This window comes from Diplotaxodon limnothrissa, linkage group LG13, assembly GCF_057381915.1.
Source record: "Diplotaxodon limnothrissa isolate DT_005_m linkage group LG13, D_limnothrissa_male_GT1.1, whole genome shotgun sequence".
NCBI classification, from domain to species: domain Eukaryota; kingdom Metazoa; phylum Chordata; class Actinopteri; order Cichliformes; family Cichlidae; genus Diplotaxodon; species Diplotaxodon limnothrissa.
This window is the reverse complement of record NC_140608.1, coordinates 32,520,806-32,547,241: the sequence shown is the minus strand read 5'-3', so window position 1 is coordinate 32,547,241 and position 26,436 is coordinate 32,520,806. Positions and strand designations below refer to the sequence as shown.

Below are 26,436 nucleotides of genomic sequence, written 5' to 3'. Positions count from 1 at the left end.
ACAGCAATTTTAACAGCACAAGACTTAAGAATATTTAACAGGAGCAGGTTTCATTCTTCCCTGGTTTTATTATCACACTGTTCACCAAAACGCAGCAAACCTTCACCATCTTATCCAGGAGGGTCACCTCTTCACCCTCACATGGAAGAAGTAATCTGATTGGCATGGTGGTATGTTTGAAGCAGGTCCCTTGTGTAGCGCTGGAACCCAGTCACGATGTTTCATCCATTTCATAGGTTGGTTTGCTGCAATAATGCCAAATAATTAGCAACTCTATAAATAGAAGGTAGTTCTGCAAAATCACTCAGTAGGATGTTTGTTCTAATTTGCTATGAGCTCAGAGCGCATCGAAAATAAAACTAATAGGCTATAAAGAGTGAACATATTTAGAACTTACCGGAATGAAAATGTATGGAGCACCAACAGATATTTGGAGATGGAAGAGAACTGGATATCAGCTCGTCTCACAGCTGCTATCCAGGCTAGATGCCTTCGTTTGGTAACATCGATACACGAGCTGCCTCATGTTGCTTCCAGGTTGGGAAAGAATGAAAAGATAAACCATTTTCAACCTTATTCTCTTGCCGGTCGTGTGATCGTACATTGCAGCCGACCACACAGCAAATACGAACCATGGCTGTTGTGTGTGCCTTCGCTCCCTTTTCACTTGCGCTAGACCCCCAAAATGGCGGATCGGGCCAAAATCCTTTCCACGCCCACCCCTGTGACATCACGCTCCAAAGCCCTATACCAGGTTGAGATGCAAATGAGGAGACTTCACTCAGGCAAGTCTGCTGGACCAGACGGAGTGAGTCCCCTCGTCCTCAAGACCTGTGCCCCCCAGCTGTGTGGAGTCTTTCATAAACTGTTTATGCTGAGTCTGAGTCTGCAGAGGGTCCCGGTGATGTGGAAGAAGACATGCCTCGTCCCTGTACCAAAGACGCCACGTCCCAGTGCCCCCCAGGATTACAGGCCCGTGGCACTGACCTCTCACATCATGAAGACCCTGGAAAGGCTCATCCTGGACCAGCTGCGACCCATAGTAAGACCACACCTGGATCCCCTTCAGTTCGCTTATCAGCCTCGTCTCGGAACTGAGGACGCCATCATCTACCTGCTCAATCGTGTCTACACCCATCTGGACCAGCCGGCGAGCACTGTGAGGGTCATGTTTTTTGACTTTTCTAGTGCTTTCAACACCATCAGGCTGACCCTCCTGGGTGATAAGTTAGCAGCGATGCAGGTGGATGCTTCTCTGGTGTCCTGGATTGTTGATTACCTGACAGGAAGACCACAATATGTACGTCTCCCACAGTGAGTGTGACAAGGTGATCAGCAACACAGGGGCACCACAGGGGACTGTCCTCTCCCCCTTCCTCTTCACCCTCTACACCACAGACTTCAGCCACTGCACAGAGACCTCCATCTTCAGAAGTTTTCTGATGACTCTGCGGTGGTTGGATGCATCAGCAGGGATGATGAGACAGAGTACCGGGCTGTGGTCGACTCCTTTGTCACGTGTGTGAGCAGAATCATCTGCAGCTCAACGTGGCAAAGACCAAGGAACTGATCGTGGACTTCAGGAAGACCAGGAAACACTTGACCCCTGTTTCAATCCAGGGGGTCAGTGTGGACATTGTGGAGGACTATAAATACCTTGGAGTTCACATTGACAATAAACTGGACTGGGCTAAAAACACCACAGCACTTTACAGGAAGGGCCAGAGTCGTCTCTATTTTTTGAGGCGATTGAGGTCCTTCAACATCTGCCAGAAAATGCTCAGGATTTTCTATGAGTCTGTTGTGGCCAGTGCGATATGATAAACACTCGACAAACTCTTGGCTTGTTCTCCTCGTCATCAGTGCGTGTGACGTGATATTGTCGGCATGGCAACATGTTTCATTTAGAAGAATACCACAGTGGCTCTTTGTGAAGTGCCCGCAGGTACAAACGGCTGCCTCTGTGTGATGACGGCATTGTGGACGGTATGTTAGCACCTTAACCAGCTGTGGCTCTGTCCGTCGGTCTGACTTAATGTTTTTTAAATTATTGTTAAGTATAAACCTTCCTGCCGTGAACAGAATTAGAAAATCAAGCAAATTGAGCAGAGCTGATGACATGACCCCATCTGTCTGTTCTCCCCCCCCCCCCCCCCCCCCCGGTGCTCAGTCTGAACGTGAGTCGCTCCTTTGACCTCGATCATCTGTTCGATGTATTTAAACTTTTCTGCATGTTTCAATCCATTTGATTATTCTCAGTTTAATGTTCACGTCATTCTCCAGAGAGCAAGTGTTCAGGTGAAACTTAGAGTTTTCTGAAGCGAGGATTAGCTGGTAAGCGACGCTGAGTCACCTGTGGTCAGACAGTTTGTACGGAGGGGCATTTTTCTTCCTTGTCCCTGCTTGATTATGTAGGGCCTGGACCTGTGAGACTATGCTACCTCAGGAGTGTTTATACAGACTTTCCAGTTGTTTGGCCTTCTGTCCACACAGTGAGTGGAATTTACAAAGGTCGCGGATCAAAGCTTCAGTTTTTATGTTCCCTAATTTGGGCCATTTCTGTTAATGATTCAACTTCTACCTCGCAGAGCATGGCGCTCTTTAATGCCCAATCAATGACAAATAAAACGTTCTTGTTGAACAATTTTATTCTTTCCAAAAAAAACCTGGATTTCTTATTTCTAACTGAAACCTGGCAGCGCGATGGTGAGTACTCATCCCTCATCGAGCTTTGCCCGGGCGGGTACTCCTTCATCAGCCAGCCTTGGACGTCCGGTCAAGGAGGTCATCTCACTGCAGTGTTTGGAAGCCGGTTTGACTGTCGCTCAGTAATGGTCCGACATTTTTCATCATTTGAATTACAGCTGGTTAAAATTGGAGATAAAGATCTGTGTTACTGTGCTGTAGTGTATCGTCTACCTGGTCTAAATGGTCAGTTTTAAAGGTGTTCAGTGACTTTTTATCCTCCACCTTGAAGCTGTTCAGACTGGTTACAGTCGGGGATTTTAATATACACATTGACGATGACTCTGACCTCTTTGCCAGAGGTTTCCTTAGCGTCATGGATTCTTTTCATTTTACACAGCATGTGTCTGGTCCCACTAACACCAAAGGACACACACTGGGCCTTGTTTATACTTTAGGTTTAAACAGTGATTTTTTTTGTACTGAGGACATTTTTATTTTGGACCATCGTTGTATTCTTTTTAACTTGTCTTTCCATCTGTCCCTCTCTCCTGTTCAACATGTGGTTAGCTCTCGCATCTTAAATTCCTCTACTGCTGCCAAAATTTCTGATGTTTTTTATTTAGTCTTACCTTCCTATAATTTTGATTTATTAACAAATGTTTTTAATAATCTTTGTCTTTCTATTTTAGACAATGTTTGTCCTGTTTAAACTAGACTAGCTCCGGTTTCAAAGTTGTCCCCCTGGATAAATGACAGCATTTTCTGTTTAAAGCGTTGCTGCCGTAAGGTTGAGCGTTTATGGAGGAAAACTCGTTTGCATGTCCATCTCTTTTATTTAAAGGACCTTTTAGTTTCTTTTAACTCTTCAGTTCAAGATGCGAGGGCTGCCTATTTCTCAGAGCTAGTGTCTTTACTGACTTTTTCAACAAAGAAAGACAATGTGAGGAACAATGTCTCTCCTTCTGTGTCTCTGTTGTCAGCTTCAACTCAAGCTAGGCCTGCTATTTTAGAAAGATTTTTACCTGTGTCCTTACCTGAGCTGTCAAGTTAGTTGATTCAATGAAAGCATCCTCCTGCTCTCTTGATATTTTACCTGGATCTTTGTTTAAAAATGTCTTTCAGTTTATTGGTCCCTGTGTGCTTACAATTATCAATGCCTCACTGGTTTCTGGTCAGGTCCCTGTTTATTGTAAGAATGCTGTTATTCACCCACTGTTAAAAAAAACAACAACAACCCCAAGCTTGACACTTCTCTGCTTAGCAGTTGTAGACCAAATTTAAAACTATCATTCATCGCTAAGATTTTAGAAAAAGTTGTTTCTAAGCAGTTCACAGCTGATTTAGATAAATACAACATTCTCGATAAATTCCAATCTGACTTTCGTAGCGCTCACTCTATTGAAACTGCACTTCTTTAGAGTGTCCAGTGACATTTTGATGTCTTGCTGATGTTGGACCTGACCTGTGCCTTTGGTACCGTCACATTTTGTTACATAGGCTGAGACGCTGGATGGGTATATCGGGGTCTTGTTTGTGTGAACGATCCTTCTCTATGGCTAGCTCTAAGTTCAGGTCCTCCTCCACTTGTCTTGCCTATGGTGTGCCACAAGGTTCTGTGTTGGGACCCTTATTGTTTTTTGTTGTATATACTCTCTCTTCAGGACCTTCTTAGCACAAGGACATTTCGTATCACTGCTATGCAGATGATATTCAGTTGTATATCTCTTTTAAGCCACATGATGTTTCCAAACTACAGATCTTGCATAGGTGCATAGACTCCATGAGAGGTTGGAGGCTGATAACTTTCTTCAACTTAATGAGGAGAAAACTAAAGTCCTTGTTTGTGTTCCTGATAAATTTGTGCCCTTGGTAGTGGAAAATTTAGGCCCTCTTGCTTCATTTGCCAAACCTTCTATCAGGAGCCTTGATGTAACTTTTGACTCAGCTCTGACTTTGGAGGCTCATGTTAAATCTCTGGTCTGCTCCTGTTTTTACCATTTAAGAAACATTGCTAAGCTGAGTACCATTGAGTCACGCTCTGAACTGGAAATAATCATTCATGCATTTGTCTCATCTCGTTTGGACTATTGTAATTCCTTGTTCACCTGTTTATGTAATGCCTCTTTGAAATATCTGCAGGGTGCTCAGAATGCTGCAGCAAAGCTTCAGACCAAGCCTTCCAAGTAATGCCACACCCCTGCTGATATAGCTGCACTAGCTCCCCATAATATTCAGAGTCCACTTTAAGATTATGATTTTGACATTCAGGGCTCTACATGGACAAGCACCAACATACATCAGTGATGTTTTACATCCGTACATCCACAGGTCTCTGAGGTCATGTGATCAGGGCTTGCTGGTTGTCGAGCACACGAGGCTGAAAACAAAAGGCGACAGAGCTTTTGTAACTGTGGCCCCCAGACTGTGGAACTCTCTCCCTTTGAGCCTGAGATCTGTGGACTCAGTGGTCTCTTTTAAAAAACAGCTAAAAACTCTTCTTTTTAAACTTGCTTTTGGTTGATTTTTGTTTTTATGTTTTAGCTTCTGTGAAGCACTTCGTGATTTTATCTTGAAAGGTGCTGTATAAAAATTTCTTTACTTACTTATTCACTTTCAGCAGACCTGAGCGCTGATAAGTTGTCCTCTGAGAGCTCCCCGACTAAAACATTAAAAGGAGGTTCCTATTTGAGGAGGTTCCTAAGCGTCTTTTCAGAGAATATAAAAGCAGCCATGCAAATATTTCCTCCGTTCCCTGGATCCTGTAGTTTGGATTTTATTTTTATTTTTGAGTGGCAGTAATCGTGGGTTGTTTTACTCGGTGTTGGATGGAAGGAAGAAGGATCTTCACAGCTGTGGTCTAAGGAGCTTGGAAAGAAAAACCATTTGACCCTAGAACTGAACAAGCTTCTCAGATGAGAGGTGAAACGTCTTCAAGCAACTTAAACAAGTCCAGATGCCTTTTTCTTTCTTAGACTATGATGACAGGGATGACTGAGAACCTTCACAGACATACTTCACAGCTGTGGTTTGAGTGTGAGAGACTGATTAGAGGCTGGTGTGAACTGAGCTGGCTTAGGATGGTAACCCTGTCTCTCAGAGTGCTCACTCTGTGCTGTTTGTCCTTCCAGGACCCCGTAGCTCAGCTACCCACTGACATGGTCGGCCGTGCGTTCAGTGTCTTTTTCATCATCCTGAAGTATGCCGTCGACCTGCTGACCTGGGAGCACGAGGACCTGCTCCCCACAGGACTGCAGCCACCGTAGGCTCACTCTACCTTTACCTGAGACACGTGACAGTAAACGCGTCATACTGCAGCGTTCACACTGTGTGTGTGTGTGTGTGTGTGTGTGTGTGTATGTGTCTGCAGGGAGCGAGAGGACACCTACTACTGCATGCTGTTCAATGATGAAGTGCACACGTACGAGCAGGTGATCTACACGCTGCAGAAAGCTGTCAGCTGCAGCCAGAAGGAGGCCGTGAGCTTCGCCACTACGGTGGATCGAGATGTCAGTACACACACACACAGTAACACGCTTATAGGAACTCAGAAATGTGACAAGGAGCTTCTTGTTTTTCATGTTCTGGTGATTATTCTAAGAATCTGTTTTGTGTGTGTGTGTGTGTGTGTGCGTGTGTGCGTGCGTGCGCGCGCAGGGCAGGAAGTCGGTTCGGTATGGAGACTTCCAGTTCTGTGAACAGGCCAAGTCCGTGATTGTGGTGAGTGTTTCCAAGTTTGGTAAATGACAGGAAGTCTTGAACTGATGTGGGGGGGGTGCTGACGGTGCCTGCTTCAGGGACGTTCAATGTCGCACTCATTTACATTCACTGCCTTCTGGTTTTACTCATCACAACAATTTAAGAAAACAAAGAATGTCTCACCTCCTCCTCTTCCTACATCCCCATCACCTCCTTCTCTGCTCCTCCTCCTATCCTATCCCCTCAGAGAAACACCAGCCGTCAGTCAAAGCCTCTCCGGGTTCAGGTGATGCACTCGTCTGTCGTTGCTCATCAGTGTTTTGCTCTGAAGGCTCTGAGCTGGCTGGGTCAGATCATTCAGTACTCTGGTACGTGTGGACTTCATTACCCACAATTCCTCTGTGTGTGTCTCTGCTGCTGCATGTGGTGACTGTGCACTGTGTTTTAGATGGCCTGAGGAGGATCCTGTGTCAGGTGGGATTGCAGAAAGGTCCAGAGGGAGAGAACTCCTCGCTTGTCGACCGACTGATGCTCAACGACTCCAAGATGTGGAAAGGTAACCGCACGTACCGCTGCTAGTCATATGGCGCTCGAACGGCCACGGTCGTGAAGCCAACGGATGTGAAACAGTTTGTGTTTATCTGTGAGTTGGTCCTTCAAAGACACACAGCAGAGATACAGTCCCAATTAAATGTTTAAGACCACTTGAAAAGTGGCCAAAAGTCATATTTTGCATGGTTGGATCTTCACCAGGTTCCAACTAGAGCTTTAACATGCAGAAATGTGATTGAGACAAAACATTTGAGCATGCAGTTTATTGAAAACAACACAAACTGAAACGGGCTGTTTTACGGCTGATCAAAAGTTTCGGGCCACATGCCTTTAAAAGGACAAATCTGGGCACAAATGTGGATTCACTGTCATTTCCTGTCAGGTAGTCACACTGTCATGATGTTCTGATGGCAAAGGCAAACAAATGTTCCCTTTTTGAACGGGGTCGGGTTGTTGAACTGCATAAGCATGGTCTCTCACAGCACCGTCACTGCTGAGGTGGGACGCAGTGAGACAGTTATTTGGAATTCCTGAAATGATCCTGAGGTTTATGGAACAAAAGTCAAGTGGAAGACCCAAACAAATGTCATCAGCACTGAGCCGGAGGATCCAGTTGGCTGTCCGTCGAGACACTGGATAACCCTCGACCCAAATTAAGGCCGTTCCTGGTGCCGACTGCAGCCCCATAACCATCAGACGGCCTCAAAACACGTCTTCAGAGGCCTCGTCTCCATGGACGCCACAGAACTGACCGTTTTGACCAAACATGGGACATTGAAAGGTCCTCTAGCTAATCACATGAGCCTCTTTCACACCTTGGCTCATGTGATTAGGTAGAGGATCATTAGGGGGTCCATTGTCCCCTCTCGGGGGGTTACTCCCACAGGGCTTAAATCTGGGACTCTCCACCATTTGACCCTAGAACTGAAGAAGCTTCTCGGATGAGAGGTGAAACGTCTTCAAGCAACTTCCAGAAGTCCAGACACTTTTCTTTCCAAGCTCCTTAGATGATGAGAACAAATGTAACTTTGATGGTCCTGATGGTTTGCAGTGTTACTGCCATGATAAGCAGGTCTCACCTGAGGTGTTTACTACGCCTACAGCGAGGGGGCTCCATAATGATCTGGGGTGCTTTTTCCTTCAATGGAACAACGGAGCTTCAGGAGGTGCAGGGGTGGCAAATGGCTGCTGGCCATGTCCAGATGTTGCAGAGAGCGTCCTCGTGACTGAGGGCCCTCATCTGTGTGATAAACACTGGGTTTATCAGCAGGACAACGCTACAGTCCACCTCCCCTGCAGCGGCGCTGCAGACCACGCCCCGCCACACACATTAACCAGGTAAATACATATTTAAGCAGAATTTTGCAAATATCTATTTTTTTTAGCAGCATAGAGCTTTTTTTCCCAATTACTTTTTAAAAGTCAGGTCAAGGCTCCAAAAGCCCAAAGGCGATATGAGCGGGGCGGCTCACAACAGTTTTTGTTTGCTGGATCATTTTAGTTCAGCTTTCCTTTTGTTATATTTCTTTAAGAGTTCAAAATGTGTTAATTACATGAATAAAAGGTAATTTTCTCTGTAGCACTTCATGGATTTCATAAGCAACACACCTTAGTTGCTCCGTGGATTCTTTTAAAAAGCAGTTAAAAACTTTTCTGTTCAAACAAGCCTTTTGTTGTACGTATTTTATATTCTTTACATTATTTACATTTGATCTTTTACATTGTGTATAATGTCTGTTGATTGTATTGTTTATTTTAATATTTGTGTACAGCGCTTTGTGACTGCTTGTCTGTGAAAAGCGCTTAATAAATAAACTTTACTTACTTACTTTAGTTGTTCACACAAAGCATAAAGGTTAAAAAAACAAACAAACAAACAATATATACAGTGTTATCTTCATTTTAGATTTTAAAAAGTATTTGCGGCTCCCAGTGTTTTCTTTTGCGTGGAAACCGGGTCCAAGTGGCTCTTTAGGTGTTAAAGTTTGCAGACCCCTGGTATAAGTTTTGTTTTTAGTAAACTGCATGCTCAAAGCATGTTATGTCTCACTCCCGTTTCTGCATGTTGAAGCTCTACTTGGAACTTGGAAGATCCAACAATGCAAAATAGGATTTTTGGCCATTTTTCAAGTGGTCTTAAACTCTCGATTGGCGCTGAATGTGACTGACAGGCGCTCTAACTAGCTGAAGTTTGGATGCATGGCAGTCTCCTTGATCTGTTTGTTCATGGTGTGCGAGTTGATGAGCTGCAAGTAAATGCGAGCAAGTTGAGGTCAGCTGATCTGTCATGTTTGCAGGAGCGAGGAACATCTATCACCAGCTACTCATGAACAGCCTCCTCATGGACCTCAAGTACAAGAAGATCTTTGCCATCCAATTTGCCAAGGTAACACACCTGTGCAGTATACCTGACACCCGCCAGCCACTTCATTAGGTACACCTTGCTGGTACTGGTTGGTTCTCCTTTTTCTTTAAGAGCTGCTTCAATTCTTCACGGCTGGTAAGCTGCTGGAAACACTCAGAGAGGCTGGTCCATGTGGACACGGCATGATGAGAACTTCTGTTCCATCTGAGCACAGAGGAGCTCTGCTGCACTGAGATCTTTGACCGTGGAGGCCCTTATACAGCAAACTCACTGTCATATTTAAGACATGGTTGGTGGGAACATGACATCAGATCAGCAGTCTGAAACACCAACAACCATCCCACGCTTAAAGTCTCTTAAATCACTTTCCTTCATTAATCTGATGTTCATTTTGAACTTCAGCTCGTCTGATATCTACATGTCTGAATACACTGAGCTGAAGCCCTGTGATTGCCTGATTACATATTTGCATTAAGCTGTTGAACAGGCATACCTAATAAAGTGGCTGGTGAGTGTATATACCTGATCGGAACACCCATGACAGCTGTGGAGCTTTATATAGTCTGGGGGGGTTTATGCTAGTAGAATCTCGATGATCTGTGATTCCCTGGCAGCATCTGTTTCCTCAGTGCAACAGCCTAAAACCTCACCACATGACCTTGTTGGCTTGTTTACAGCTAAAATGAAAAACTTCATCCAGCCAGTCGTGTGTCGATTGAATTTTTAGATCCAAATAAATCAAAGTACTCAAAAAGATCCTCTGGAGTGAACTTTGTTCATTGAAACAGACTTTACTAAACAGTGTCATATAAACAACAAAACATGTAACAACAAGACATCACAAAGTAGAACAGAGCAACCCTGAGGTGTAGAGCCTTCATGCTCATGTAGCAGACAAAAACAACAGAGAAAAGGGGTTACGCTGCCAAAAATAAACCATAAATCTCATTAATTTGGGGGTTTTCTCTCTTTGGAAAGTGTGTCCTGTCAAAGAGCGCCATAACTCACATTAACCCCTCCATGAACTGCTGTCTTAGTGTGGTAGACTAGTTTGTTTGTCCTAGGGAACCCAGGGGCTATGTTCTCAGGGCCTTTTGCCTCCTAGTAGGGTTTCCCATGGCAAATTGGTCCTGTGTCAGGAACCAGGCAAAGAGATATTCAAAAGACCCTTATGAGTTTAACAACAAGGGAGTTCACCCTGCCTGGGATACGGTTACTGGGACCCCGTCCTGGAGCCAGGCCTGGGAAGTGTGTCCAATGGGAGAACGCCAGGTGGCCAGGCCTTAGCTCAAAAGGCCCGGCTGGGTGCACCCGACACCCGACGTAGGCCTGCACCAGCCCCATGGGGTGCCGTAGAGGTCTGGTGCAGTGTGTGCTAATGGCAAGAGATCCTGACCGATCGATCCCCGAGTTTGGCGTTCGGGACACGGAACATCATCCCTCTGGTGGAGAAGGAGTATGCGAGGTTGAGATGTACCGGCTAGATATAGTCAGGCTCACCTCAACACACAGCTTGGGCTCTAGAACCTGTCTCCTAGAGAGGGGCTGTACTCTGTTCCAGTCTGGAGTTGCCTTTGGTAAGAGACAGTGTGTTGATGTGGGTATCTTGGGCCCTGTATGTTGGATTTTTTCCCAGTAGACCAGACACCTTCAGGTTGGGGAGTCTTTGGGTGGGGTGCTCGAGGTGCTCCATCTGGAGACTCAACACTCATATGAGCAATTGACAGTGAGACTTAGAGGGGCGTCATTGGGAGGAACGGCCTGCCTGGTCTGATCTCGAGTGGTGTTCTGTTACTTGTCTATAACAAACACCATGTTCAAAGGGCGTCTGTAAATGCACATGGCAGCAGGGACACCCTAGGTTGATGATCGATGCTGTAATCGTATCATCGGATCTGCAGGTGTATATTCTGGATACACGGGTGAAAAGAGCTGCTGAGGTGTCAACTGATCACCTCCTGGTGGTGAGTTGGATCAGGTTGTAGGTTAGGACTGTGGACAGGCTTGCCTCACTTAAACATATAGTGAGAGTGCAATGTGAATGCCGGGCACAGTCCGTGAGCTCTTGAACTCTTACTTCCAACTGAGCCATCAGGCTGAAGAACAATCCTATTGGCCTTTGTTAGCCTGCGGGACTTCACAGACAGCTGATGGGTACTGGAAGGTAAAGCGGAACACTTATTCAGACAGTGGCTGAAGCAAAAACTTGGGTGTGGGAGGAGTTCAGTAAGGTCAATGACTTTCCTTGAAAGCGATTCTGGCAAACTGCAGCGCTCTACAGCGCTCTACCCGCACTGTAGAGCGCTGCTGACTGAGGATATAGTTGGACGATGGAAGGAATACTTCCAGGACCTCCTTAATCCCACTGATACAACTTCTGTAGAGGAAGCAGCAAATGGGGGTGGTGAGTCATCCATCACTGGAGGCGAGGTCACTGAGGCAGGTAAACGACTCCTTGATGGCAGAGCCCCTGGGGTGGATGAGGTTTGCTGTGAGTTTCTGAAGGCTCAGATGTTGTAGGGCTGTGTTGGACACGTCTCTACAGTGTTGCATGGAGATGTAGGGCAGTACCTCTGGATTGGCAGACTAGTGGTTCTCAATTTGAAGAAGGATAGGATGATATATCAGGATAAAAATTCACTGAAGTTAAAGATGCTGGTGATCACTCAGCTAGAAAATGAATCATTAAAAAGTCGACTGACAGAAAGACTTCAGTGATCAAAGCACGTATGTCCACATATTATTCACAGGAATCGGTCTTCAGACTGAAAATAACCCTCAGGTGGGAAACAAATAATTTAAAATGGGTCATGCTGAGCTGATCGCCTAAAGCTGCTGCTGATCTTGATTAAAGAACCAGTCGCTGCTGTGCATGTGCTGTGTTAAGGTCAGGTTTACAGAACTAACAGAAGTCTTGATACACTTTTCTTTTGTGAGCTGTCTTAAAAATATCAGAGTTTTAGCGACAGGTTTTTAAAGGAGTCAGTGTGTGGGTGGTGGTGGGGTGTTGGGCGGACAGCAGCGACCTCTGACCCAGAGGTGAAATGTCGTCCCTCCAGAACTACAGACGCCTACAGACAGATTTTATGGAGGACGACCACGAGCGAGTGGTGTCAGTGACGTCGCTGTCTGTCCAGCTCTTCACCGTCCCGACCATGGTGAGTACTCCTCCTGCACCTCCACACAACTCTCTCTCTCTGTGTTCCCCTCTCTCTCCCGCTGCTAGAATTACGAACGCTTGCAGAACGACTATGTGAAAGACGACCACGGCCGTGAGTTCTCCATCACTGACCTGTCAGTGCAAATGTTCACCGTACCGTCACTGGTGAGTTCAGGTGGCTGCCGCCGGAGTAGATGTCATCCCACCGGCTGAGTTGTTTAAAGTGGGTGCTTCACCCTCAGGTGGAACAGATGTCAGACATCACTGAAAAAATGTTATGATCTAAAGTCATCCCTGAAGTTTCATTGAAAGCTGATTAGTTGATAATCAATAATTATAACAGATATAATTATTATTAATATATTATGTATTAATAATAGTATTAATAATAATCAGATCAATCACCTTTAAAGTTTAGTTCTTCAGAATCCACCAAAATAAATGTCACAAGCAAAGAAACACAGATCGAAATGATAACAGGCCCAACACTGAACATGAGGAACGACACGTCTGTACGTGTGTGGGGGTGTGTGTGTGTTGGTGTGTGGGTCTCAAATGTTCTGCAGGCCCGGATGCTGATGGTGGAGGAGAACCTGATGACCACCATCATCAGGACCTTTGTGGATCACCTCCGCCACAGAGACCCGCAGGGGCGCTTCCAGTTCGACCGCTACACCGCCCAGCAGGCCTTCAAGTTCGGGAGAGTCCAGAGCCTCATTGGTGACCTCAAGTGAGCCCCAGTTAGAGGTTATGAAGAGCCAGTTAGAGGTTATGAAGAGCCAGTTAGAGGTTAAGGGCCAGTTAGAGGTTAAGGGCCAGTTAGAGGTTATGAAGAGCCAGTTAGAGGTTAGTTGGAGACTAAACAGAGACTGGTTCTTGTGCGATGACCCTACACTGTGTATGCAGGGTACCCATGAATCCTGTTCTGTAGCTTGATGAATCTTCTTTCACAAGTGTAAACGCTGTGGGTGTGTGTCGTGTTTTATGATAAAACCAGGCCTGTCAGTGTAACCAGTGCTTCTACATGCAGGTATGTCCTGATCAGCCCTCCGTCCAAGTGGAGCGATCAGCTCAGACTCAAGTTTCTAGAAGGTTTCTACGCTTTTCTGGAGCTGCTCAAGTGCATGCAGGTAACATGGAGACAGTGTGAGGTTTACCTGTACAGGTGCAGCCCGAACATCTCTGAGCCTGTCTGTCTGTGAACCCACCTCCCTGCAGGGCATGGACCCAGTGGTGAGACAGGTGGGGCAGCATATTGAGATGGAGCCTGAGTGGGAGGCGGCGTTCACGCTGCAGATGAAGCTGACAAACATCATCACGATGATCCAGGAATGGTGCTCCACTGATGTGAGACAACACACTGAACACGCTACATGTAACATTACAAATGTTACCTTTTATGTTCCTACAGTTTATTTTTTGTTTTCTGGATCAATAATCTGATCAGTTTTAAATAAACAGATTGATTGAGTGAGCCATCCAAGCCTTTTCTTTGCTCCTTTGTGTGTGTCAGGAGCGTGTGCTGATCGAGGCCTACAAGAAGTGTCTGAGCGCTCTCAGTCACTGTCATAACAGCCTTCCAGATGGTGAGCAGCCAATCAGCTTGAGCCTGGCAGGCCACAGCGTGGAAACATTCAGGTATCAGGTGTCTCAGGAAAAAGTCTCCATACACCTGCCGGTCTGCAGGCTGCTGGCAGGTAAACACACACACACATTTTAAAAGTCACACCATCTGTCTCCACGTCCTGTTTGAAGTTGTATCAATCACCTCCTCAGGTCTGCACATCCTCCTCAGCAGAACAGAGGTGGCGTCTCATTTCCCTGAGCAGCTCCCATTGGTCAGTAACAGATTATTATTGATCCCTGATTGGAAACGCCATTTTCCAACCAGTTTGATTCATTGATTGTTGATGCCACGTGTCCCTCAGGGTGAACTAAGCCCCCCCCTTCTGATCGAACTCCCCCTCCGTTGCCTGGTGCTCTGTGCCCAGGTGCATGCTGGGATGTGGAGGAGGAACGGATTCTCACTGATTAATCAGGTGAGTTCTAACCTGTTAATCTATGCTGAAGAGATCAATGCTGATTAGCTAAGTTTTTTGCTGTTTGTTGTTTCAGATTTATTATTACCACAATGTAAAGTGTCGAGTCGAGATGTTCGACAAAGACATCATCATGCTACAGGTACAACTCGCCTCTACTGACGCTCCACTTATTCTACCAGTGCTGATTCAACAGCACTAATGCCTCTGTGAAGCGTTGGTGCAGACTCTCTGCTCATGCTTGCTGCTGTTTTTGGTTGGGTGCAGGCAGGGGCGTCCATGATGGATCCAAACCACTTCCTGATGATTGTTCTGAGTCGATTTGAAGTGTTTCACGTTTTCAGCACCGCTGACATCAGGAAAAGATACAGAGAGGCCAACAAGGTCAGTCCTCTTCTGTTGTCAAGACGCCATGATTTTACTGCTAAGCTTATCCGCCCCACCCTCGACATAGATACATTTCCAAAGATTGTTATGTTAAAGCTCCTGCAGCGTCAGGTGATGCAAAGCTGCAGCAGATTAAATTCAGACACCTGCATGAACAGACAAGAAGTCAGATTTTGCAGCAGGTCGCTTTGACTTGTCTGTTTATTTGCACGTAACGAGAAATTAGAATCACATCTGCAGGTCAGACATTCACATTACGTCGTGTTTGACATTCAAATCAAATCAAATCACTTTTATTGTCACATCACATGTGCAGGTACATTGGTACAGCACATGTGAGTGAAATTCATGTGTGCGAGCTTCACAAGCAACAGAGTTGTGCAAATACAATAATGTAAACAAGCAAAATACAAGAATGGCTACATCTGAAACTAATAAATATATGTACAATATATAATAGTATATGCATTTCTGGATGTGTATACTAAATATTTTTCTACGTGTGTGTGTGTGTGTGTGTGTACACATATTTTACAAATTAAATAGAGTAAACAATAAATAAAATATATAAAATATACAGAGTTGAATATGTGCAAAACAGTGGCATTACTGTACAGTATGGAGTGCATAATGTTGAAGTTCCAGTAGTGAAGCTGAGGTGTCTATGACGTGTTCAGCAGTCTGATGGCCTGGTGGAAGAAGCTGTCTCTCAGTCTGCTGGTACGGGACCGGATGCTGCAGAACCTCCTTCCTGATGGAAGCAGTCTGAACAGTTTATGGCTGGGGTGACTGGAGTCCTTGATGATCCTCCCCGCTTTCCTCAGGCAGCGCTTCCTGTAGATGTCTTGGAGGGAGGGAAGCTCACCTCCAATTATCCGTTCAGAGCACCGCACTACTGTCTGGAGAGCTTTGCAGTTGTAGGTGGTGCTGTTGCCATACCAGGTGGTGATGCATCCAGTGAGGATGCTCTCAATGGCACAGTGATAGAAGGTCCTGAGGATGCGGGGGCTCATGCCGAATCTTTTCAGTCTCCTGAGAAAGAAGAGGCGCTGCTGCGCCTTCTTCACTGTTTTGTTTGTGTGTACTGACCACGTAAGATCCTCAGCCAGATGTACACCAAGGAACCGGAAGCTGCTCACTCTCTCCACAGCAGCGCCGTTGATGGTGATGGGGGTGTGTACTTCTCTGCACCTCCGGAAGTCCACTATCAACTCCTTTGTCTTTGCGACGTTGAGGGTGAGATGGTTGTCTTGACACCAGTGGGTCAGGGCGCTGACCTCCTCCCTGTAAGCCGTCTCATCACCGTTGGTGATAAGACCCACCACTGTAGTGTCGTCCGCAAACTTCACAATGATGTTGGAGCTGTTAGTGGCTGTGCAGTCGTAGGTGTAGAGTGAGTACAGGAGAGGGCTCAGTACACACCCCTGTGGAGCACCAGTGTTCAGTGTGACGGGGGATGAGGTGATGCTGCCCAGTCTGACCACTTGGCATCTGTCAGACAGGAAGCTAAGGATCCAGCTGCAGAGGGAGCTGCTCAGTCCTAGATCCTGCAGTTTCCTGTCCAGCTTCGAGGGAACGATGGTATTGAATGCTGAGCTGTAATCTACAAACAGCATCCTCACATACGTGTCTCTCTTCTCCAGGTGTGACAGGGCAGTGTGTAGTGTCAGGGCTATGGCATCATCAGTGGACCTGTTGTGGCGGTATGCAAACTGTAGAGGGTCCAGTGAGTTGGGTAGTGCAGAGCAGATGAAGTCCCTGACCAGCTTCTCGAAGCATTTGCTTACGATGGGGGTCAGGGCTACAGGTCGCCAGTCGTTCAATGAGGAGATGGTGGAGGATTTGGGTACAGGGACGATGGTGGCCATTTTGAAGCAGGCTGGGACTACAGACAGAGAGAGGGAAAGGTTGAAGATGTGCGTGAACACTCCAGCCAGCTGAGCCGCGCATGACTTGAGGACGCGGCCGGGAATCCCGTCCGGACCAGTAGCTTTGCGTGCGTTCACCTTCCTGAAGCACTTCCGCACATCCTCCTCAGACACAGTGTGCGCTCTGACGTCATCCGCGGTGCGCACACTGTCCGGTCTCATGGTGTTCGCTGTGTCGAATCTAGCATAGAATACGTTTAGATCCTCACACAGAGAGGCCGTGGTCTGCGGTGTGCTGGTTTTCCCTCTAAAGTCTGTGATCGTGTTTAGTCCCTGCCACATACTCCGAGGGTTGTCAAACTGTTGCTCCACCCTGTCCCTGTGCTCACGTTTGGCTGCTTTGATCGTCTTCCGGAGTTGGTAATGTGCGTGTTTGTAGTCCGATGTGTTCGCGGAGGCAAAGGCGGTGCTCCGTGCCGCGCGAACATCTCCGTTAATCCAGGGTTTTTGATTTGGGAAGGATTTTAAGAAGGATTCAAGTCCTCAAAAATCCATTTGCAATGTTGAATCTTTCGAGTTAAACGCTACAGGTGTATGACTGACTCCTCCCACTCTGTCCTGTGTTTCAGGACCTGGTCCAGCAGAACACTCTCATCGAAGAGATGCTTCATCTCATCATTATGGTGGTCGGTGAGTTTGTTTCCTCTGAAAATGAGTCAGAGAGGTCGCCTTGTCCAGGTGCAACATTAGCACTGCCTCTGCATGTGTGTTACAGGTGAGCGGTACGTGGCGGGCGTTGGCCAGGTGGAGCCCTACGATGAGGTCAGAAGAGAAATCATCCACCTGCTGTCCATCAGACCGATGGCTCACAGCGAGCTTGCCAAGGCTCTACCTGAGAATGTGAGACCCTAACCTGTCTGTTAATGTTTTTTTAGTTATGCTGTTACATATTTGTAAGTATTTGTGAGTTCTGCTTTTAAAAGTTTATTAACCCTCTGGGCTCGACGGACGCGTCGGCACATCCAAATCACACGACCAATTTAAGATGACTTTGCAACAAGATGCAGCCAACCCGAGTCTCCAAGTTTAAAGTCTAAGTGCGGACTTCAAACTATATACAAGTTTTTAAGTTGTGTTGATAGGACACGAAAAACCAGAGTCATGATCAAAAATATACCTGATGTTTTTTGCTGAATACTATCGGCACTCTCTGCTTGTGACCAAATAAAAGAAAGAAAAAGCACCGCTTTCCTATTGGTGGAAAAATGTACCATGTCAACCAATCACAAACTGATATGGCAACATGTGACAATTGGTTGTTTAGGAAGAAGGAGAGGTTTTAGGAGTGACAGCGGTGAGAGAGTGTTTAGACACAAGAGATTTGTGACATTCAGTGTGTTTGGAGTGTGTAGTTGATGTGTACTTTTATGTAGTTTGCAGTTTTATGCAGTTACCCTGTACTTTTGTGTAGTTCGTGTGTACTTTTGTGTAGTTGGTGTGCAGTTTTGTGTAGTCTTTTGTGTTGTCAGTGCGTACTTTTGTGTAGTGTGTGCAGTTTTAACTACACTCAACAAAAATATAAACCCAACACCTTTGTTACTGCTCCCATTCCCCATGGGATGGATGTAGAGACCTAAAATTCATTCCAGATACACAATATAACCATCACTCCCAAACAGTGGTCACAAATCAGTCCAAATGTGTGGTAGTGGGCACATCTGCTATATTGAGATAATCCATCCCACCTCACAGGTGTGCCACATCAGGATGCTGATCTGACATCATGAGTAGTGCACAGGTGTACCTCAGACTGCCCACAACAAAAGGCCACCCTGGAATGTGCAGTTTTGTCTCACAGCAAAATGCCACAGATGCCACAAGCAATGAGGGAGCGTGCAATTGGCATGCTGACAGCAGGAATGTCAACCAGATCTGTCGCCCGTGCATTGAATGTTCATTTCTCAACCATAAGCCGTCTCCACAGGCGTTTCAGAGAATATGGCAGCACATCCAACCGGCCTCACAACCGCAGACCTCGTGTAACCACACCAGCCCAGGACCTCCACATCCAGCAGGTTCACCTCCAAGATCGTCTGAGACCAGCCACCCAGACAGCTGCTGGAACAATTGGTTTGCACAACCAAACAATTTCTGCACAAACTGTCAGAAACCGTCTCAGGGACGCTCAACTGCATGCCCGTCGTCCTCATCGGGGTCTTGACCTGACTCCAGCTCGTCGCCGTAACAGACTTGTGTGGGCAAATGCTCACATTCGATGGCGTCTGGCACGTTGGAGAGGTGTGCGCTTCACGGATGAATCATGGTTCACATTGTTCAGGGCAGATGGCAGCTGAGAATGTCCCAGTTCTTGCATGGCCAGCATACTCACCGGACATGTCACCCATTGAGCATGTTCGGGATGTGCTTGACCGGCGTATACGACAGCGTGTACCAGTTCCCACGAATATCCAACAACCTCGCACAGCCATTGAAGTGGAGTGGACCAACATTCCACAGGCCACAATTGACAATCTGATAGACTCCATGCGACGATGTGTTGCACTGCATGAGGCAAATGGTGGTCACACCAGATACTGACCGGTTCTGGGTCCCCAGACCCCCAATAGCGCAAAAAAACTGCACATTCCAGGGTGGCCTTTTGTTGTGGGCAGTCTGAGGTACACCTGTGCACTACTCATGATGTCAGATCAGCATCCTGATGTGGCACACCTGTGAGGTGGGATGGATTATCTCAATATAGCAGATGTGCCCACTACCACACATTTGGACTGATTTGTGACCACTGTTTGGGAGGGATGGTTATATTGTGTATCTGGAATGAATTTTAGGTCTCTACGTCCATCCCATGGGGAATGGGAGCAGTAACAAAGGTGTTGCGTTTATATTTTTGTTGAGTGTAGTTAGTGGGTAGTTTTGTGTTGTTGGTGTGCAGTTTTATGTACTTAGTGTGCAATTTTGTGTAGTTAGTCGACTGCTGAATGTCACAGTTGCTGCCAAAAAGCCACCAAAGGCAGATTACAGTGTAAACTGTGTCTCCAACACCTGCTGCTGTCTGGCCTGCAGGTATCAGGCTGTGATGTTCTCCTTTATCTTATAGTGGACACAAATTATATTTTAGAGTGGCGGAAATAATTTGTGTGGCATGATATTTGATGCAGAACAGCTGATTGTTCTGTGAATTGTTTGAAATGGTTTGAAATGGCCCGCCTTGGCTGCATTTTTAGGTAAATAGATGCAAATAACTTGTGCATAGGTTATTAAAATGTACAGTTTATATTTGCATTTCAAATTACGAAAATGATTCATTAATGTTTGTGTTAGTTACAGCAAAAAATATAACCTTTTTTTCTACTCAGATTTTATGTTTTTTACCTGACTTTAGATCAGTTGTGTTAATACAACTGTAGTAGTTTGACTGTAAATTCAGACATGTGAGGTCGTGCTGAAAAGAATGATGCCAAACAAGGCAAAGTAAATGAGTAAAATCAAAGGTAACCCCAGAGCGTTAAACTCAGACACTTTGTAAGGCTCGATCATACAAGATCTGCTGAACAGGTGAACCCTGACTTACCTGAGGCTAAAATGTTTTGTTTGTTTGCTATTCAGTGTTTCTGAGCGCAGGGAATTTACTGTTTTTACTTCTGTGCGCTGAAACATTTTTAGTTTGATGTAATAACCTGAGTTTGTGTCTTCAGGGGAACAAGGAGACGGGGCTGGAGAGAGTCATCGACAGCGTGGCTTCATTCAAGTCAGTCTTCCACCTCAAATATCATCAGTCCACCTTAAATACACGTGCATCCTTACAATTTCTCTTTGTTCTCTATGTTACAATAACTGCAGTACTGAGTGTATTTGTACTAACAGGAAACCAGGTGTGACAGGTAGAGGGCTGTATGAGCTCCGCCCTGAGTGGAACAGATACTTCAACCTGTACTTCCATCACTACAGCAGAGCTGACCAGTCAAAGGTACGCTCACTGATCTGGATGCGGATCAGAGCGTTATTGATTGGTGTACGTGTTGTTGCTATGGTAACGCTGCGTCCTGTGTTTCAGGCTGAGGAAGCTCAGAGAAAGCTGAGGAGACAGAGTGGCGAGGACACAGGTAAGCACACCTGTACAAAACACCAGCAGGAAGACTGATGGATGACATGGTCACCTTGGTAACGTGTCTTTGTGTGCATAGCCCTGCCCCCTCCCCCTCCTCCCCCCCTCTGCCCTCTCTTCGGCAGCCTGGTGAACCTCCTGCAATGTGATGCGCTGCTCGCCATAGAGGGCGCCGTGCTGCAGTGGGCCGTGGAGCCCAGCGGGGGGGGCTGGACTGAGTCCATGCTGCAGAGGGTGAGTGTGTGTGTTTAGAATAGAGTAGCTCTTTATTGTCGTTGCACATGAAATAAAATGTAAATGAGGGAGCAGGAATAAATAAGCAACAGGAGGGACACACTGGAGAGGAGAGGTCTGGGAACCAGTCCAGAGACTTGGTCTGAACACAGTGTGAGTGGCCTGAGTGATGGGGGGTTAGTCAGACCATGGGCCTTTCTCAATACGCAAGTCCGTACTCGGGTTACAGACTCACGATTTGTACAACTGGAACACCAGCGTACTTGATGATGTCACAGTTTTTACTGCTGTCACCTCTTAATTTAACTGTGAGTAATATGTTATGAAGCTGAACTTTCATCTCAGCCAAACCGATTTACTCAGGAACAAATAAAACACTGAAATAAACCAAACATTAACATTTAGAAGTGATCTACGTGACTTATATATCATGTTTAACCTGAGTAGCCAAAGACCGCAGGTGGTTTGAAAACGATCTGCCGGTAGTTCGCTGTTCCTGCTGGCTCTAGTGACCCTTGACCTCCCGGTCAGCTATCGAGTTGGTGGGTACAGACGTCTCTGAAAACGTCGGAGCACTTTTGCAAGTATGTGATGTTTTGATAAACCGAGCAGATATTTGAAGCTTACACAGCTACATTCTCGCCTGAAAGTATCTAAAAATGTTATTTTAAGAGTAATATTTAAATTTAAACGTTTTTAGCCGCACTCCTCCACCATTGCCATGTTTGAGCTTTGGACGAAATGCATTCTGGGATATTTAGCTGTACCAAGTACACACAAGTCACCGCCGATGTATGCTCGATAAAATTTGCGGAGCGAGAACACATCTGGGAATTTTTCACGTTCTCGGCTTGATGTGTACTTTGAATTGGAACAGTACTTGGTCTCCGACTGATGACATATCACGAGTCCACGAGTACTGTATTGTCCCCCTGGTAGGACGCTTGACCTGTTGGTGGCATTTGTAGAGTACAGATTGCAAACTTGCCTCATTAATGTCCCCAACAATGATATGGACAGATATGCTCTCTCTGCTGTTTACTAATAGTAAGTTGGAGGTGGTTGAGCGCTGAGCTAACGTTAGCATCAGGGGGATGTAAACAATGGTAACTATGGCTACCGTTAGCTTGCAAGGTAGATCAAAGGGACATGACATGACCTCTGAGTCCGGTGAGCAGTGACTGTTTATAGTTGTGTTGTTACGACTGTAGTCCTACAGCCCCTGCCCTTACCTTTGTTGTGGTCCTGGTGGTGTAGGGTCCAGCCTGGTGACTCCACTGGGGCATCAGGGATGTTAGGATGGAGCCAGGATTCAGTTACACTCAGTAGACAACACTCCCAGACAACACGGTTGTAGTACATCTCTGATTGTAGCTCCTCCCTTTTGTTTGTGAGGGATCTGGTGTTGGTGAGGAAGCTGGGTGAAAGCGGAGATTTGCGTTGCTGTTTTCGATAGTCAGCTCTGCGTCCCGCTTTTGTTTTCTCGTGTGTTCATCAGTGTTAGATCAGGTGACCAGCTTTAATGGCTGACTGTAATCATCACTGTGATCTTCAGAAACACCTGTAGAGGCCGCCCTCTGTCCTAAATAAAATGAACATCAGATTCAAAGTGTGTGTGTGTTTGTACCTCACCTGCAGGTGCTCCACCTGGTGGGCATGGCTCTGCTGGAAGAGCAGCAGCAGCTGGAGAGCAGCAGCGGAGATGAAGATGTCACTTTCAACTACACCTGCAAGATCACACGTTAGTACACCTGTGTGTATGTGTGTGTGTTTGAGTGTTTACCTGTGTGTGTGTGTGTGTGTGTGTGTGTGTGTGTGTGTGTGTTTGAGTGTTTACCTGTGTGTGTGTGTGTGTGTGTGTGTGTGTGTTTGAGTGTTTACCTGTGTGTGTGTGTGTGTTTGAGTGTTTACCTGTGTGTGTGTGTGTGTGTGTGTGTGTGTGTGTGTGTGTGTGTGTGTTTGAGTGTTTACCTGTGTGTGTGTGTGTGTGTGTGTGTGTGTGTGTGTGTGTGTGTGTGTGTTTGAGTGTTTACCTGTGTGTGTGTGTGTGTGTGTGTGTGTGTGTGTGTGTGTGTGTGTGTGTGTGTGTGTGCGTGTGTGTGTTTAGGTCCAGGTGAAGCACCCAGTACTTCAGGAAGTGTCCTGGCTCTGCTGGAAAGTCTGCAGAACACTCCTCACCTGGAAGTCCATAAAGACATGATCACCTGGATTCTCAAGGTAACCGCTGATGTCACTGTGATGTCATTGTGAATTAACACCAGAGTGAAGGTGTGAAGCTGAATCAGTATGATCTCTGTGTGTGTGTGTAGATGGTGTCAAACATCAAAATGATGAGAGAGCGAACATCGTCAGCCTCCTCTTTTACCGTCAGCCTGGAAAGAGGCTCTGAGGAGGTGAGACTCAGCACCGCTTCCTCTTCCCTGGTTATCTACTGACTGATTGGCTCATTAACGTATGTGTTGATTAAGTGATGAATTGATTGGTTCCGTGCTGCAGACGATGAGGGACAAAGATAAGGCAGAGAGGAAGAGGAAAGCGGAGATGGCGAGGCTCCGCAGGGAAAAGATCATGGCTCAGATGTCAGAGATGCAGAAACACTTCATCAACGAGAACAAAGAGCTGTTCCAGCAGAGCATGGAAGAGCTGGAGGCGTCCACGTCAGCTGCCGACCACAGGTACAACTGCATATTTACACCAGTACATTCCTAATACACCTGTATACCCACTTTCATTCACATTTACTAGATGTCTTACTATCAGCTGAGCACAGGTATGACTGTACAAAGCCGTATTTATCTGTTGGAATATGAAATGCACTTAACATTAAGTGCAGGCAAGGACTGGTACACCTGTGGACTCACCTGCTGCAGAGCACACGTGTGATTGAAGAGCTTATTCAGAGAATATTAAAAGATCCTCTCCCTCCTGCTTTACAGTCCTCCCAGTGCAGAGCTCACCTGTGTGTCCCAGGTGGCTGTTGGTCCCAGGAGGGTGGGAGGGACTGAGCGCCGACAGCTGGTCACCTGTATCCTGTGTCAGGAAGAGCAAGAGGTCAGAGGTCACAGCAGAGCAATGGTGCTTGCAGCATTTGTCCAAAGGTCCACTGTTCTGTCCAAAAACCGCCACTGCAACCTGCCCAACCCAGGTGGGCAGAGCTCCAGTTTGACATCATCAGGCGAGTGACCAGTCGAAGTTCAGGTGTTAACCTGTGATCGTGTGTTTCAGAGCACCGTGACCCCCTGTTCATGCACCCCGACCTCTGTCTGGGGATTCACACCGCCAGCTGTGGACACATCATGCACGCCACCTGCTGGCAGAGGTGACTCCCCTCACTTGCACACCTTCCAGTCGGCTCTCAGGATGTTACACCTGTCCTCACTCTGTTCAGGTACTTTGAGGCGGTACAGCTGAAGGAGCAGCGGCGTCAGCAGCGTCTGAGAGGCCACACGAGCTACGATGTGGAGAACGGCGAGTTCCTCTGTCCACTCTGCGAGTGTCTGAGCAACACCGTGATCCCCATGCTACCGCACGCAGCCTCACCTGACCACAGGTACGCTCACCTGACTGCAGTGAGACACTCACACAATAAGCACACCTGTGCTGACCACAGGTACACAGGTTCCTGGCTTTTACCTGATGTTGCGTGAATGGTTTTCTCTCTCTCTCTCTCTCTGTTTTTTTTTTTTTTTCTTCTTCTTCTCCAGTGTTGAAAATCCTAGTTTCGAGGTGTGGCTTAAGACAACCAATCAGCTGATAGCAGCTCTGCACTCTGCACACAGGACGCAGTCTGAAGGTGAGTTACCTGTAAGAAAACGGAGTCAAACTGAGCCGTGTGTGTGTTAATGTTAATTAATGCGTGTGTTACAGGTGCAGCAGAAGAGGCGGAGCCTGTCGTTCCTCAAGGGTTCAGAGTAGACTTCACGCCACAGTGAGTCATGTGCTGTTTGTACTGATCCTGATCAATAACCTAATGGGACATTACGTGGTGATGATGTCATTGTGATGTCACAGGAACCCATTCTCAAGCAGCATCAGTGAGATGATTACCACTTTCAGCCTGTCCACCTATAAGGTGGGACTGAAGGTGAACCCCAACGAGCAGGACCCCCGAGTCCCGGTGCTGAGCTGGTCCTCCTGCGCCTACACCATCCAAAGCATAGGTATACACACCCGAGACAGATGCACGCACAACCACCCGAGACAGGTGTGCTCCCACCTGAGAGGTCACAGGTTGTCCTGTTATTTTGTTTTTCTGCAGAGCGCCTGCTAATGGATGAGGAGAAGCCACTTTTTGGAAGTTTACCTTGCCGACAGGTAACACTGTTTATGACAAAGAAGAGCTGTGAATGGTCAGGCAGAGGGGGTGGGGTTTAAGAAGAGTTCACCGAATATATTATAGATCAGTGTATTGATTACTGAGTTCTGTGCGTCGATTGGTCTCCGGCGGATGCTGTGGTTTCCTTGGTAACCTGATAATGTGTGTGTTGCAGGACGACTGTTTGAGTTCTCTCACCAGGTTCAGTTCAGCGTGTTGGACTGCAGCTCCTCTGAAAACTGTTCACACCCACTTCATCAGACTGTTGTCAGGTACAAACACACACAGTCTCATTTACACTCAATGCCTCAATTTACAAAAGAGACCTATTACTGACAAACACACTAAAATTTCAACAATAAAAGAAACAAAATGTAAAAGAGTCCCCAGAGACGATTTCACAGACGCATTTGTACGTCTTTTGAAGTCTGCAAGTGAAGAGAGCTTCAGATCGTTGTGCAATGAGGACAGAGCAGAAAAGGAGAAAGCCTTCTTCCCAAGCTCTGTACGAACTGATGGAACAACGAACGTAATGATGTCCTGAGTCTGCAGTCTGTGACTGTTTGTGCAACATATACTCTGATATATAAGAGGACAATAAATCAGAATAGATTTTATAGAGAAAGTGATACCTGCGTGGGGCCAATGAGGACCAGTCAACCTGAGAACAGTGGTGTGTTAAAGGTTTGCAGCCAGTTATAAATCTGAATGCCTGGCCATAGACAGCAAATCTAACAGGTGAAGAGAGCAAGCATAGGTATCCAGTAATGTCTGACATAAAATGCCATGATCAGCAGTGTCAAAGATTTCTGCTAGATCAATAAAAAGAGCTGCACTGTAGTTCTTTGTGTCCAAGGCTTCATAGACATCATTGAGAACAGTTAGAGTACTGCGCAGTTTCCTGATGAAAGGAGATAAAATACTATTTTCATCCAGATAACTTTGAAGTTGATTATTTACCAGTTTGGAACGACCACCCTCTCCAATCCAGACTCAACGACCCCCC

General features: G+C 46.4%; 1 protein-coding gene across 5 annotated transcripts in view; it reads left to right on the top strand.

Moving 5' to 3' along the window:
- ubr2 (ubiquitin protein ligase E3 component n-recognin 2) overlaps window positions 1-26,436 on the top strand; it is a 55,933-nt gene that overhangs the window by 24,544 nt on the left and 4,953 nt on the right. For 3 of the 5 annotated variants that reach the window (XM_085368966.1, XM_085368963.1, XM_085368965.1), the window contains exons 5-37: window positions 5,817-5,947; window positions 6,056-6,194; window positions 6,343-6,405; window positions 6,632-6,752; window positions 6,833-6,940; window positions 9,234-9,322; window positions 12,361-12,459; window positions 13,028-13,191; window positions 13,492-13,591; window positions 13,680-13,808; window positions 13,975-14,158; window positions 14,238-14,299; window positions 14,390-14,500; window positions 14,577-14,642; window positions 14,768-14,884; window positions 17,385-17,445; window positions 17,531-17,655; window positions 20,472-20,524; window positions 20,641-20,743; window positions 20,831-20,879; window positions 20,961-21,115; window positions 22,754-22,856; window positions 23,223-23,332; window positions 23,425-23,508; window positions 23,612-23,790; window positions 24,052-24,260; window positions 24,341-24,434; window positions 24,504-24,665; window positions 24,820-24,908; window positions 24,983-25,043; window positions 25,127-25,275; window positions 25,374-25,429; window positions 25,606-25,702. In XM_085368966.1, coding sequence (XP_085225092.1) covers window positions 5,817-5,947; window positions 6,056-6,194; window positions 6,343-6,405; window positions 6,632-6,752; window positions 6,833-6,940; window positions 9,234-9,322; window positions 12,361-12,459; window positions 13,028-13,191; window positions 13,492-13,591; window positions 13,680-13,808; window positions 13,975-14,158; window positions 14,238-14,299; window positions 14,390-14,500; window positions 14,577-14,642; window positions 14,768-14,884; window positions 17,385-17,445; window positions 17,531-17,655; window positions 20,472-20,524; window positions 20,641-20,743; window positions 20,831-20,879; window positions 20,961-21,115; window positions 22,754-22,856; window positions 23,223-23,332; window positions 23,425-23,508; window positions 23,612-23,790; window positions 24,052-24,260; window positions 24,341-24,434; window positions 24,504-24,665; window positions 24,820-24,908; window positions 24,983-25,043; window positions 25,127-25,275; window positions 25,374-25,429; window positions 25,606-25,702 — 3,622 coding nt within the window. Of the gene's footprint in view, window positions 1-5,816; window positions 5,948-6,055; window positions 6,195-6,342; window positions 6,406-6,631; window positions 6,753-6,832; window positions 6,941-9,233; window positions 9,323-12,360; window positions 12,460-12,527; window positions 12,627-13,027; window positions 13,192-13,491; window positions 13,592-13,679; window positions 13,809-13,974; window positions 14,159-14,237; window positions 14,300-14,389; window positions 14,501-14,576; window positions 14,643-14,767; window positions 14,885-17,384; window positions 17,446-17,530; window positions 17,656-20,471; window positions 20,525-20,640; window positions 20,744-20,830; window positions 20,880-20,960; window positions 21,116-22,753; window positions 22,857-23,222; window positions 23,333-23,424; window positions 23,509-23,611; window positions 23,791-24,051; window positions 24,261-24,340; window positions 24,435-24,503; window positions 24,666-24,819; window positions 24,909-24,982; window positions 25,044-25,126; window positions 25,276-25,373; window positions 25,430-25,605; window positions 25,703-26,271; window positions 26,278-26,436 lie in introns of all 5 variants that reach the window. The other 2 variants (XM_085368967.1, XM_085368964.1) reach the window with 2 other exon arrangements.